The sequence below is a fragment of the Scyliorhinus canicula genome, chromosome 4, assembly GCF_902713615.1.
Source record: "Scyliorhinus canicula chromosome 4, sScyCan1.1, whole genome shotgun sequence".
NCBI classification, from domain to species: Eukaryota; Metazoa; Chordata; class Chondrichthyes; order Carcharhiniformes; family Scyliorhinidae; genus Scyliorhinus; species Scyliorhinus canicula.
In genome coordinates, this window is record NC_052149.1 from 129,600,826 (window position 1) to 129,613,621 (window position 12,796).

At 53.5% G+C, this 12,796-nt stretch overlaps 1 protein-coding gene across 1 annotated transcript in view; it reads right to left on the reverse strand.

Annotated features, from left to right (window-relative positions):
- LOC119964246 (probable voltage-dependent R-type calcium channel subunit alpha-1E) overlaps positions 1–12,796 on the reverse strand; it is a 1,062,240-nt gene that overhangs the window by 358,230 nt on the left and 691,214 nt on the right. Inside the window, exon 15 of the mRNA XM_038793526.1 lies at positions 7,954–8,085. Coding sequence (XP_038649454.1) covers positions 7,954–8,085 — 132 coding nt within the window. The remainder of the gene's footprint in view (positions 1–7,953; positions 8,086–12,796) is intronic.

Here is a 12,796-nt window from a genome sequence, read left to right on the forward strand (position 1 = left end):
AGATGATCAGTTCTGGATGGGGTCATCATCGTGTTCAGCAGGCGCCTGATGTTCTCCGTTAGTTGCCTGTCGTTGACAAAGCCAGTCTGATCTTCTACAACTACCTCTGGCACGCAGCTCTCCAGCTGCTTTGCCTGCTTTGCCATGGCCTTCGCCATAAATCTTAGCATTGGTGTTAAGGTGTTACACTTCACCCACACTTCATCGGGTCTTTGTCTTTTTGGGGAAAAGGGAAATTGAGGCCTGACCCAATGTTGGCGGCAGGGTACATCTTGCTAGTTAGTCTGTGAACATCCCCCACAGGTGCTGGACCAGTGCTGATGTGTATTTTTTTATAGAGGTCCACTGCGAATCTGTCTGGCCCTGATGCCTTCCCTGCCTGCCTGGAGTTAATTGTCTCCATGACTTCCCTCAGTTCTAATGGTGTTTCCAGGCCCCATCCCCTATCTTCCCCCAAGACTGGCATGTCGAGTCCATCAAGGAACTGCTTCATCTTAGAGTTCCCCCTCTGGGGGCTCGGAGGTGTATAGCTCCTGGTAGAAGGTTGCAAAGGTTTTGACTCTGTGACTAGCTTGCCAATCCTGTCTTTTACCTGGGATATTTCCCTCCTAGATGTCTTCTTTCTCAGCTGGTGGGCCAGCAGGTGGATGTCTTTGGCTCCATGCTTGTAAAAGGTCCCCTGTGCCTGGTGGAGTTCATGCACTGGGCCTCGGCCACCGCCGCACAGAGTGCCCCAGGCCTTGGACATCTTGTCCCATGGCCGAAACCTTCGCCCACAAGATCTCCACCGTGGATGCCACCCAATTGACCTGGGTGGCGCACATGCTGGGCAGCATCTCCTGTTCCTGCAGGCAGTTGGACTCCTCCAACTGTTGCTGCAGGTGCTGGATCGTTGCCGACGCATCCTCATGTAGTCCCTGCCTCTGTGTCTGCATCTCCACTATAGATGGGACCATCCTTTCCAGAAACCCCAAATCAGTCCGGACTGCAGCACGCCCTGCGGTCAGCCCGCCCTCCTACAGTCCGTCCCCTTGGGAGCTCCCACATCCATCTATTGTGCCACGCACGGGCCATGGGGAACAGTAAATCAGTGGGGTCTCATTTGCTTGCCCGATGCTGACTTCCTCCTACGTGACTGCCCTCTCACCGGGGCCACCGATCAGGTCCAGTGCACGCTGCACTGCTGTGGCGAGGAGCCACAGATCTGGTCTTTTCCCACTCACGGAGGTTGTGGACTGACTTCTCCTGGCCCGGGGCGGGGGGGGGGGGGGGGGGGGGGTGATGTACCATCAAGACACGATTAGGATCTGAACTGTGGCTTTAATCAGCTAGTTGTTAGCCTCAGAGGCGGGGTCTACTTGCCTCTCGACAAATTGGTGAGCAGTCACATGACTAGTCCCAGCCAATCGGACGAGAGGCACATGACCAGCCAGAGCCAATGGGAAACCCATGCTCTGCACCAATGGCAGTGCTCACATTCATACCACCACATTCACCCCTTGTGGAGAAAGAAGGCGGAGGGGTGTAAGTGGAAGCGAGAGAGGGGGGGAGGGGGTCCGAGGACTGGTGGTATGAGCAGCGGAAATCGAGAAAGGTGGGCTGCCCACTGGCTCGTGGCAAAAAAAAACAATACTACTACTACTTAAGGTTCAACGGAATAACAACAAAGTCCAAAATGTGCAACGGAATAACAACAAAGTACAAAATGTCCCATGGCTGCATCAGACACAATCAGCCTGTCGGGTGCCCGTGGTGTTCTAGAGGACCGTCGCAGTGGAGCCGGTGACGTTGGGCCGATGGTCATCCTGGCCTCCAAGAGCGTCGGTCGTAGATATGTCTCCGTACCCCGGGCCGGTGGTGGAGACGCTGTAATCGGGGGAGAGGGGGCATGTGCACTGGGTCGTGGGGGTGCGGGGGGAGCTGGGGGGAATTGGGGTTTGGGGGGAGGTGTTGATGTAGGGACGGGTCGGACTTGTGCTTCCGGAGCAAGATGGACCCGGGGGTGGCCAGCCAGGTCGGGAGAGGGGATCCTGAGGACGACTTCCTGGGGAAAACAAGAAGACGTTCATGAGGTGTTTGATTAGTGGTCGTACAGAGGAGAGACCGAATTGAATGCATGGCGTCGGGGATGACCTCTTGACAACGGGGAATAGGGAGATCTCTGGACCGTAGGGCCAGCAGGATGGTCTTCCAAATGGTGCCATTCTCCCGCTCGTCCTGACCGTTACCCCGGGGGTTATAACTGATTGTCCTGCTAGAGGCTATGCCCCTGCTGAGCTGGAACTGATGCAGTTCGTCACTCATAAAGGAGGACCCCCGGTCGCTGTGGATGTACGCGGGGTAATCGAACAGGGAGAAGATGGAATGGAGGGCCTTTATGACGGTTGTTTTGGTCATGTCGGGACAGGGAATGGCGAAATGGAAGCAGGAGTATTCGTCGATAACACTCTAGAAATATGTGTTACGGTTGTTGGAGGGGAGGGGACCCTTGAAGTCTATACTGAGACATTCAAAGGGGCGGGATGGCTTGATCAGATGCGCTCGTTCGGGGCGGTAGAAGTGCGGTTTTCACTCGGCGCAGACGTGGCAGTCCCTGGTGACTGTCCTGACTGCCTCAACAGAGTAGGGCAGGTTGCGGGTCTTAATAAAATGGTAGAAACGGGTGACCCCTGGATGGCAGAGGTCCGTGTGGAGGGAGCGGAGGTGGTCAATCTGCACGCTGGCGCAGGTACCGCGGGATAGGGCATTGGAAGGCTTGTTGAGCTTCCCAGGACGATACAAGATATCGTAGTTGTACGTGGACAACTCGATCCGCCACCGCAACATCTTGTCGTTCTTGATCTTGCCCCTCATTGTCAAACATGAAAGCTACTGACCGCTGGTCTGTGAGGAGGGTAAACCTCCTGCCGGCCAGAGAGTGCCTCCAATGTCGCACAGCTTCAACTATGGCCTGTGCCTCCTTTTCCACCGAGGAATGGCGGATTTCTGAAGCGTGGCGGGTTCGTGAAAAGAAGGCCACGGGTCTGCCCGCTTGGTTCAGGGTGGCCGCCAGAGCTACGTCAGACGCGTCGCTCTCGACCTGGCATGGGAGGGACTCGTCGATAGCATGCATCGTGGCCTTTGCGATATCCGCTTTGATGCGGCTAAAGGCCTGGCGGGCCTCCATCGACAGGGCAAAGGAGGTGGACTGGATGAGGGGGCGGGCTTTGTCGGCATAGTTGGGGACACACTGGGCATAATATGAGAAGAAGCCCAGGCAGCGTTTGAGGGATTTGAGGGAGTTGGGGAGGGGGAGTTCCATCAGGGAGCGCATGCGTTCGGGATCGGGGCCTATCACTCCGTTACGCACTACATAGCCAAGGATGGCTAGACGGTCGGTGCTAAACACGCACTTATCCTTATTGTAAGTTAAATTAAGGAGTTTTGCGGTTTGGAGGAATTTTTGGAGGTTGATGTCGTGGTCCTGCTGGTCGTGGCCGCAGATGGTGACGTTATCGAGATACGGGAAGGTGGTCCGTAAACCGTGCTTGTCGACCATTCGGTCCATCTCCCGTTGGAAGACCGAGACTCCATTTGTGACACCGAATGGAACCCTGAGGAAGTGGTAGAAGCGCCCATCCGCCTCGAACGCAGTGTACTTTCGGTCACACGCGCGGATGGGGAGCTGGTGGTAGGTGGACTTAAGGTCCACCGTGGAGAAGACTTTGTACTTCGCGATCCTGTTAACCAGGTTGGAAATACGGGGGAGAGGATACGCGTCCAGCTGCGTAAACCTGTTGATGGTCTGACTATAATCGATGACCAATTGGTTTTTCTCCCCAGTCCGAACTACCAGCACTTGGGCTCGCCAGGGACTATTGCTGGCCTCGATAACTCCTTCCTTAAGGAGCCTCTGGACCTCGGACCCGATGGAGGTCCGGTCCTGGGCACTGTATTGTCTGCTCCTCGTGGCAACAGGTTTACAATCTGGGGTGAGATTGGCAAACAAGGAAGGGGGGTCAACTTTGAGGGACGCAAGGCTGCAAACAGTAAGAGGCGGAATAGGGCCGCCGAATTGAAAGGTCAAGCTCTGAAGGTTGCACTGGAAATCCAGGCCCAAGAGTGCCGGAGCGCATAGACGGGGGAGGATGAGGAGTTTGAAGTTTTTGAAGACCCTCCCCTGGACCGTGAGGTCCGCTATGCAGCACCCGGTGATTTGGACGGAGTGCGAACCCGAGGCCAATTCAATCTTATGCTTAACTGGGTGGATGGGGAGCGCGCCGCGTCTTACCGTGGTGGGGTGGACGAAACTTTCCGTGCTACCGGAGTCCAGCAGGCACCTCGTTTTGTGTCCGTTGAGCTGAACCGTTGTCGTAGTCTTGGCGAGCGAGCGTGGTCGCGACTGGTCGAGTTTGATGGAAGGCAGTCGTGGTGAGAGTTCCAGACCATCCTCAGTGACAGAGTAATCGCTTGCAGGGCCTTCCGTGTTGGCCCAAGATGGCGGCGCCCAGGACCTGCACGTGGAGTCGGGGTCCCAAGATGGCGGCACCCAGGACCTGCACGTGGAGCCGGGGCCCCAAGATGGCGGCGCCCATGGCCAGCACATGGCGTCCGGGGTCCAAGATGGCAGCGCTGGTGGGAACCTTGTGGCGGCTGGGGGCAGTGTCAGCAGCGTCTGCGGGCCGGTCGGGGTGGCTGGAAGGACGGTGGGGCCGTTGCGGGGGCCGGGAGGCGGGCCGGAGAGGTTGGTGCGCGGCGTGGGGCCCTGGGGAGGGGGGGGGGGTCGATCCGTGGTCGCTGTGCAGAACAGCAGCGACCGATTTGGTCTGGCAGACCACCGCATAGTGGCCCTTCTTCCCGCAGCTCTTGCACAGAGTGGAGCGGGCCGAGCAGCATGGGAGGGGGTGCTTGGAGAGACCACAAAAATAGCAACGGGGCCCCGCTAGTTTGTCGGAGCGACCCGCAGCGCAAGCTTGGGGGGGGGTCGGGGTCCACGGAGGACGGGGGTGGTGCGTGCCATGAAGTCCAGGGGGTTGCTGCGCGGCCGGGGGCGTATGCGTGGGCGTTCAGGTCAGCAACCTCCAGGGAGGTTGCAAGAGTCCGTGCCTCAGCTAGGCTGAGGGTGTTCTTTTCCAGCAATCGTTGGCGGATAGAAGCGGACTGCATGCCAGCAACGTAAGCGTCTCTGATTAAAAGTTCCATGTGCTCAGTCGCGGAAACTTGGAGACACATGCACGTTCTCCCTAGAGCTGCGAGGGCCTGGTAAAACTCGTCGAGTGACTCACCAGGGAACTGTTGTCTAGTCGTCAGGAGATGCCGTGCGTATACTTCGTTGACCGGCCAGAGAAAGTGTCCTTTGAGAATCTCCATGGCCGCATCATAATCGCTTTCGTCCTCAATAATAGAGCAGATCGCTGTGCCCACGCATGAGTGGAGGATGTGGAGATTCTGCTCCTTGGTGGGCTTGCTGGCTGCAGTCGTCAGGTAACTATTAAAACACGCCTGCCAGTGTTTAAAGATTGCAGACGCATTTGAAGCATGCGGGCTGGTACGAAGGCAGTCAGGCTTGATGCGTAGCTCCATTCCAAAATTCTAGCTGATTAAATTGATGTACCATCAATTGGATTCAAGACACGATTAGGATCCGAACTGTGGCTTTAATCAGCTAGTTGTTAGCCCGGTGGTCGACGACAGAGTAAGGCCGACTGCCGGGAACTCTGGGTACTTATACCCCGCCTCGGAGTCGGGGTCTACTTGCCTCTCGACCAATTGGTGAGCAGTCACATGACTAGTCCCAGCAAATCGGACGAGAGGCACATGACCAGCCAGAGCCAATGGGAAACCCATGCTCTGCACCAATGGCAGTGCTCACATTCCTGTGCTAGCGTGCCTGCTAGTGTGGTGGCCCCTTCCCTCAGCAGAGATTTTTACCTTTCCCGACATGCTGCATTCCTTCCACCCCTCCTCCTACTCCCCACCCATTTCTGCACCTCAACAGTTTCACCTCCTTTTTCCTGGGACTCATAGCTGATCGAAAATGAGGGAGTTCGATCCGGTGCAAAAAGTTTGTATTCAGTGTTGTTACTGCTGCTTTCCCTGTGTGCGAATCGGTCTGCTTTGTGCGGTGCAGTGAAACACTCCTTCCTCGGGAAGGTTAGCCAGAGGTTGGCTGGGTACAGCAACCCAAACTGTATCTTGCTCTTGTATAGGTCTGCCTTGGCTGTGTTGAATTCATCCCGGTGCTTGGCCAGGTCTGCCTCAATGTCTTGGTACACACAGATCGAGTGTCCTTCCCACTTACAGGACCGTGTGTGCCTTGCCCAGTTCAGGATCACCTCCCTGTCTTGGTACTGGTGCAGCTTCGCGATGATAGTCTGGGGCTGCTCCTCTGTTTTAGGTCTTGGCCGGAGTGACCTGTGGGCTCTGTCTACCTCTGGGGGTTTGAGGAACTTCTCCCTCCTGACCAGTTTCCCCAGCATCTGGGCCATGTACTCTGTGGGCTCATGCCTTGATACTCTCCGGTAGGCCCACAATGCGGTAATTCTGGCATCGCAACCGGTTCTCCTGGTCCTCCACCTTCCCTTTGAGCGTCGCCTTGGTCGCCACCAATCTTGCCACCTCCGTCTCCAATGAGGCAATTCTGCATTAGCACAGTGGGCTAAACAGCCGACTTGTAATGCAGAACAATGTCAGCAGCGCGGGTTCAATTCCCGTACCGGCCTCAAAGAACAAAAAACAAAGAAAAGTACAGCACAGGAACAGGCCCTTCGGCCCTCCAAACCTGTGCCGACAATGCTACCCGTCTAAATTAAAATCTTCTGCACTTCCGGGATCCGTATCCCTCTATTCACATCCTATTCATGTATTTGTCAAGATGTCCCCTAAACGTCACTATCGTCCCAGCTTCCATTACCTCCTCCGGCAGCGAGTTCCAGGCACCCGCTACCCTCCCTGAACAGGAGTCGGAATGTGGCGACTAGGGGCTTTTCACATAACTTCATTGAAGCCTACTTGTGACAATTAGCGATTGTTATTATATTATTATTAATTTGGTCGATCTGGTCGGTTGCTGCCTTCTCCAGGACACTGGTGGTTGCCTCCTGCACCTCTAGTCGTTGCTCCATCTTTTCCAGTGGCACTTTCGAAGGGGGCCAGGGCATTCGCGACCGCTGCCTTCACCTTTGCCATTGTCTCTAGTTTCCTGCGCTCGCTTATCGGGGGTTGTCGGCGACGCGGCCTGCTCAGGTACAGCCAGCTCAGTCCCACTCAGCGTACTCACATCAGCCCATCCTTCCTTTCTAGGCTCTTGCTGATCCTGCCACCTTTTCAGCCCCTTGAATTATTTAGAACATAGAACAGTACAGCACAGAACAGGCCCTTCGGCCCTCGATGTTGTGCCGAGCAATGATCACCCTACTCAAACCCACGTATCCACTCTATACCCGTAACCCAACAACCCCCCCCTTAACCTTACTTTTTAGGACACTAAGGGCAATTTAGCATGGCCAATCCACCTAACCCGCACATCTTTGGACTGTGGGAGGAAACCGGAGCACCCGGAGGAAACCCACGCACACACGGGGAGGACGTGCAGACTCCGCACAGACAGTGACCCAGTCGGGAATCGAACCTGGGACCCTGGAGCTGTGAAGCATTTGTGCTAACCACCATGCTACCGTGCTGCCCTTTGCGGTCATTTGCGGTCATTTTTCGGTAACTGTGGTGGTCTTGAGGGAGGATGGGGTGAGCTGGGAGTGGCGGGAAGGGGGGGTGGGTGGTTTCGCAATTTAGTAGCCTATTTTGGGACTAAAAGTGCCAAACTCAAACTTCCAGGAGGAAAGCCACCTTTCCTACATCTGCTCAGCACATTCCCGTAACTGGATGTCCTCCTGGGCATCTTAAAATTAAAGAAGCGAGGATGGTGGCGAGACTGAACTAAGCTATCAATCAACAAACGGTGTGGGTGATACTCACCGGCCACCAAAGAGCTGCATCCCCAGCAGAGCAAACACAACGATGAAAAGGAAGAGAAGGAAAAGGAGGCTGATGATGGATTTCATTGAGCTCATTAAGGAAACTACCAGATTCCGTAGAGAGGCCCAGTATCTGGGGAACAACAAGAAAAGGCATTAACACGAGACAACACAACATAGGAAATAACTTGAAATACCGAGCTTGTGCCATCAATATCCATGTGTGTGTATCAGGAACCAGTGAGGCATTGGTTCCAGTGTGTGTGAAATCAATGAGGAGCTGGTTCCAGTGTGTGTGAAATCAATGAGGAGCTGGTTCCAGTGTGTGTGAAATCAGTGAGGAGCTGGTTCCAGTGTGTGTGCCAATTCAGCGAGGAGCTGGTTCCAGTGTGTGTGTCAAATCAGCGAGGAGCTGGTTCCAGCGTGTGTGCCAAATCAGCGAGGAGCTGGTTCCAGCGTGTGTGCCAAATCAGCGAGGAGCTGGTTCCAGTGTGTGTGAAATCAGCGAGGAGCTGGTTCCAGTGTGTGTGAAATCAGTGAGGATCTGGTTCCAGTGTGTGTGTCAAATCAGTGAGGAGCTGATGCTAGTGAGTGTGTCACATCAGTGAGGAGCTGGTTCCAGTGTGTGTGCCAATTCAGCGAGGAGCTGGTTCCAGTGTGTGTGTCAAATCAGTGAGGAGCTGGTTCCAGTGTGTGTGAAATCAGCGAGGAGCTGGTTCCAGCGTGTGTGCCAAATCAGCGAGGAGCTAGTTCCAGTGTGTGTGAAATCAGCGAGGAGCTGGTTCCAGTGTGTGTGAAATCAGCGAGGAGCTGGTTCCAGTGTGTGTGAAATCAGTGAGGAACTGGTGCTAGTAAGTGTGGGGAACGTGTGAGGAGCTGATGCTAGTGAGTGTGTCACATCAGTGAGGAGCTGGTTCCAGTGTGTGTGCCAATTCAGCGAGGAGCTGGTTCCAGTGTGTGAGTCAAATCAGTGAGGAGCTGGTTCCAGTGTGTGTGAAATCAGCGAGGAGCTGGTTCCAGCGTGTGTGCCAAATCAGCGAGGAGCTGGTTCCAGCGTGTGTGCCAAATCAGCGAGGAGCTGGTTCCAGTGTGTGTGAAATCAGTGAGGAGCTGGTTCCAGTGTGTCTGCCAAATCAGTGAGGAGCTGATGCTAGTGAGTGTGTCACATCAGTGAGGAGCTGGTTCCAGTGTGTGTGTCAAATCAGTGAGGAGCTGGTGCTAGTGAGTGTGTGAAATCAGTGAGGAACTGGTGCTAGTAAGTGTGGGGAACGTGTGAGGAGCTGGTGCTAGTGAGTGTGTGAAATCAGTGAGAAGCTGGTTCCAGTGTGTGTGCCAATTCAGTGAGGAGCTGGTTCCAGTGTGTGTGCCAAATCAGCGAGGAGCTGGTACCAGCGTGTGTGCCAAATCAGCGAGGAACTGGTTCCAGTGTGTGTGAAATCAGTGAGGAGCTGGTTCCAGTGTGTGTGTCAAATCAGTGAGGAGCTGGTGCTAGTGAGTGTGTGAAATCAGTGAGGAACTGGTGCTAGTAAGTGTGGGGAACGTGTGAGGAGCTGGTGCTAGTGAGTGTGTGAAATCAGTGAGGAGCTGGTTCCAGCATGTGTGCCAAATCAGCGAGGAGCTGGTTCCAGCATGTGTGCCAAATCAGCGAGGAACTGGTTCCAGTGTGTGTGAAATCAGCGAGGAGCTGGTTCCAGTGTGTGTGAAATCAGTGAGGAGCTGGTTCCAGTGTGTGTGTCAAATCGGTGAGGAGCTGATGCTAGTGAGTGTGTCAAATCAGCGAGGAGTTGGTGCTAGTAAGTGTGGGGAACGTGTGAGGAGCTGGTGCTAGTGAGTGTGTGAAATCAGTGAGGAGCTGGTTCCAGTGCTTGTGTCAAACAGGGAGGAGGTGGTGCTAGTAAATGTGGGGAACGTGTGAGGAGCTGGTATGAATGAGTGTGTGAAATCAGTGAGGAGCTGGTGCTAGTGAGTGTGTTAAATCAGTGAGAAGCTGGTGCTAGTGAGTGTGTGAAATCAGTGAGAAGCTGGTGCTAGTGAGTGTGTGAAATCAGTGAGAAGCTGGTGCCAGTAAGTGTGGGGAACGTGTGAGGAGCTGTGTGAATGAGTGTGTGAAATCAGTGAGGAGCTGGTGTCAGTGTGTGCGGGAAATCAATGAGGAGCTGGTTCAAGTGGGCATGGGGAATCAGTAAGCAGCTGGACCCTGTGTGTGGAAAATCAGTGAGGAGCTGGTGTCAGTGTGTGCGGGAAATCAATGAGGAGCTGGTGCAAGTTGGCATGGGGAATCAGTAAGCAGCTGGACCCTGTGTGTGGAAAATCAGTGAGGAGCTGGTGTCAGTGTGTGCGGGAAATCAATGAGGAGCTGGTCCAAGTGGGCATGGGGAATCAGTAAGCAGCTGGACCCTGTGTGTGGGAAATCAGTGAGGAGCTGGTGCCAGTGTGTGTGGGGAAATCAGTGAGACACTGATTCCAGTCTGTGTGTGAAATCAGTTTGAAGTTGGTTCCAGTGTGCATGGGAAAATCAGTGAGACACTGGTTCCAGTCTGTGTGCGAAATCAGTTTGAAGCTTGTGTGAGTGTGTTTGCGTAAATCAGTGAGCGGCTGGTTCCACTGAGTGTGGGAAATCATTGAGGAGATGAAGCTAGAAGTCAGTGAGGAGCTGGTGCAAGTGTGTGGGAAATCAGTAAGGAGCTGGTTCCAGTGTTTGTGGGGGAATCAGTGGGGAGTTGGTGCCAGTATGTGTGGGGAACATGTGAGGAGCCGGTGCCATGTGGGAAATTAGTGAGGAGCTGGTTCCAGCATGTGAGGGAAAAATCAGTGAGGACCTGGTGCCAGTATGTGTAGGCAACGTGTGGGGAAATCAGTGGGAAGCTGGTGCTGGTCTGTGGGGAAACAGTGAGGAGCCGGTGCCTGTTGGTGTGGGAAAACAGCGAGGAGCTGGTTCCAGCGTGTGTGCCAAATCAGCGAGGAGCTGGTTCCAGCGTGTGTGCCAAATCAGCGAGGAGCTGATGCTAGTGAGTGTGTCAAATCAGTGAGGAGCTGGTTCCAGTGTGTGTGTCAAATCAGTGAGGAGCTGGTTCCAGTGTGTGTGTCAAATCAGTGAAGAGCTGGTTCCAGTGTGTGTGTCAAATCAGTGAGGAGCTGGTTCCAGTTTGTGTGGGTAATCAGTGAGGAGCTGGTTCCAGTTTGTGTGTGAAATCAGTGAGGAGCTAGTTCCAGTGCTTATGTCAAATCAGTGAGGAGCAGGTGATAGTAAGTGTGGGGAACGTGTGAGGAGCTGGTGCTAGTGAGTGTGTGAAATCAGTGAGAAGCTGGTGCTAGTGAGTGTGTGAAATCAGGGAAAAGCTGGTGCTAGTGAGTGTGTGAAATCAGTGAGAAGCTGGTACTAGTGAGTGTGTGAAATCAGTGAGAAGCTGGTGCCAGTAAGTGTGGGGAAAGTGTGAGGAGTTGGTGCCTGTTTGTGTGGGTAATCAGTGAGGAGCTGGTTCCAGTTTGTGTGGGTAATCAGTGAGGAACTGGTTCCAGTTTGTGTGGGTAATCAGTGAGGAACTGGTTCCAGTTTGTGTGGGTAATCAGTGAGGAGCTGGTTCCAGTTTGTGTGGGTAAGCAGTGAGGAACTGGTTCCAGTTTGTGTGGGTAATCAGTGAGGAACTGGTTCCAGTTTGTGTGGGTAATCAGTGAGGAGCTGGTTCCAGTTTGTGTGGGTAAGCAGTGAGGAGCTGGTTCCAGTTTGTGTGGGTAGTCAGTGAGGAACTGGTTCCAGTTTGTGTGGTTAAGCAGTGAGGAGCTAGTTCCAGTTTGTGTGGGTAATCAGTGAGGAACTGGTTCCAGTTTGTGTGGGTAATCAGTGAGGAGCTGGTTCCAGTTTGTGTGGGTAGTCAGTGAGGAACTGGTTCCAGTTTGTGTCTTGAAAAAGTTGAATGAATGACCCCTCATCTTTGTAGATTCCAGGGAGAAAAAATTGTTGTTTGTTTAATGTCACCTTATAATTTAAACATATAGGGTCCAGGTATCATTCGTTATAGAATTTACAGTGCAGAAGGAGGCCATTTGGCCCATCGAGTCTGCACCGGCCCATGGAAAGGTCACCCTATCTAAGCCCACACCTCCACCCTATCCCCGTAACCCAGTAACCCCATCTAACCTTTTTGGACACCAAGGGCAATTTAGCATCGGCAATCCACCTAACCTGCACATCTTTGGACTGTGGGAGGAAACCAAAGCACCTGGAGGAAACCCACACAGACACGGGGAGAACGTGCAGACTCCGCACAGACAGTGACCCAAGCTGGCAATCGAACCTGGGACCCTGGCGCTGTGAAGCAACAGTGCTAACCACTGTGCTACTGTGCCGCCCACGGTAAATGTGTGACGCATGTCCTTTGTATAATCAGCAAATATATCCTCTTTGTGACGATTGGAACATTTTAGGAATATTGGCTTCTAAATATTGGGACAATGTAAGGGTTGAAAGCCTGGGGTTAGAATGTGTGCAATGGTCATGGTTTTAAAAAGGATTTTGTTTTGTTTTTAGGAAAAGCAGGAGAAATTGACCAAGGAATGTGTTTATTTGTCTGGGTTAATGCATAGTGGTTTGCCTAGGGAGGTCCCTGCGGACTTACTGTGCTTTTGCAGCTTACAGGGATAATTTATTTTTTTGCTTGGGGGTGGGAGATATGGTCATTACTGGATGGAGCCAAGGAATGCAGAGACACATTTTGAGAAGCTGAGGAGCAAGGCAGTTTTGGAGAAAGCTGTGGAGAGAGATAGGGTTCTGGAGAAAAGTCTTTTGGAAGCGAAGTCTGATCTGGCAACCCTTGTGTTTTTAGACCACAAATAAAGGCAGTTTT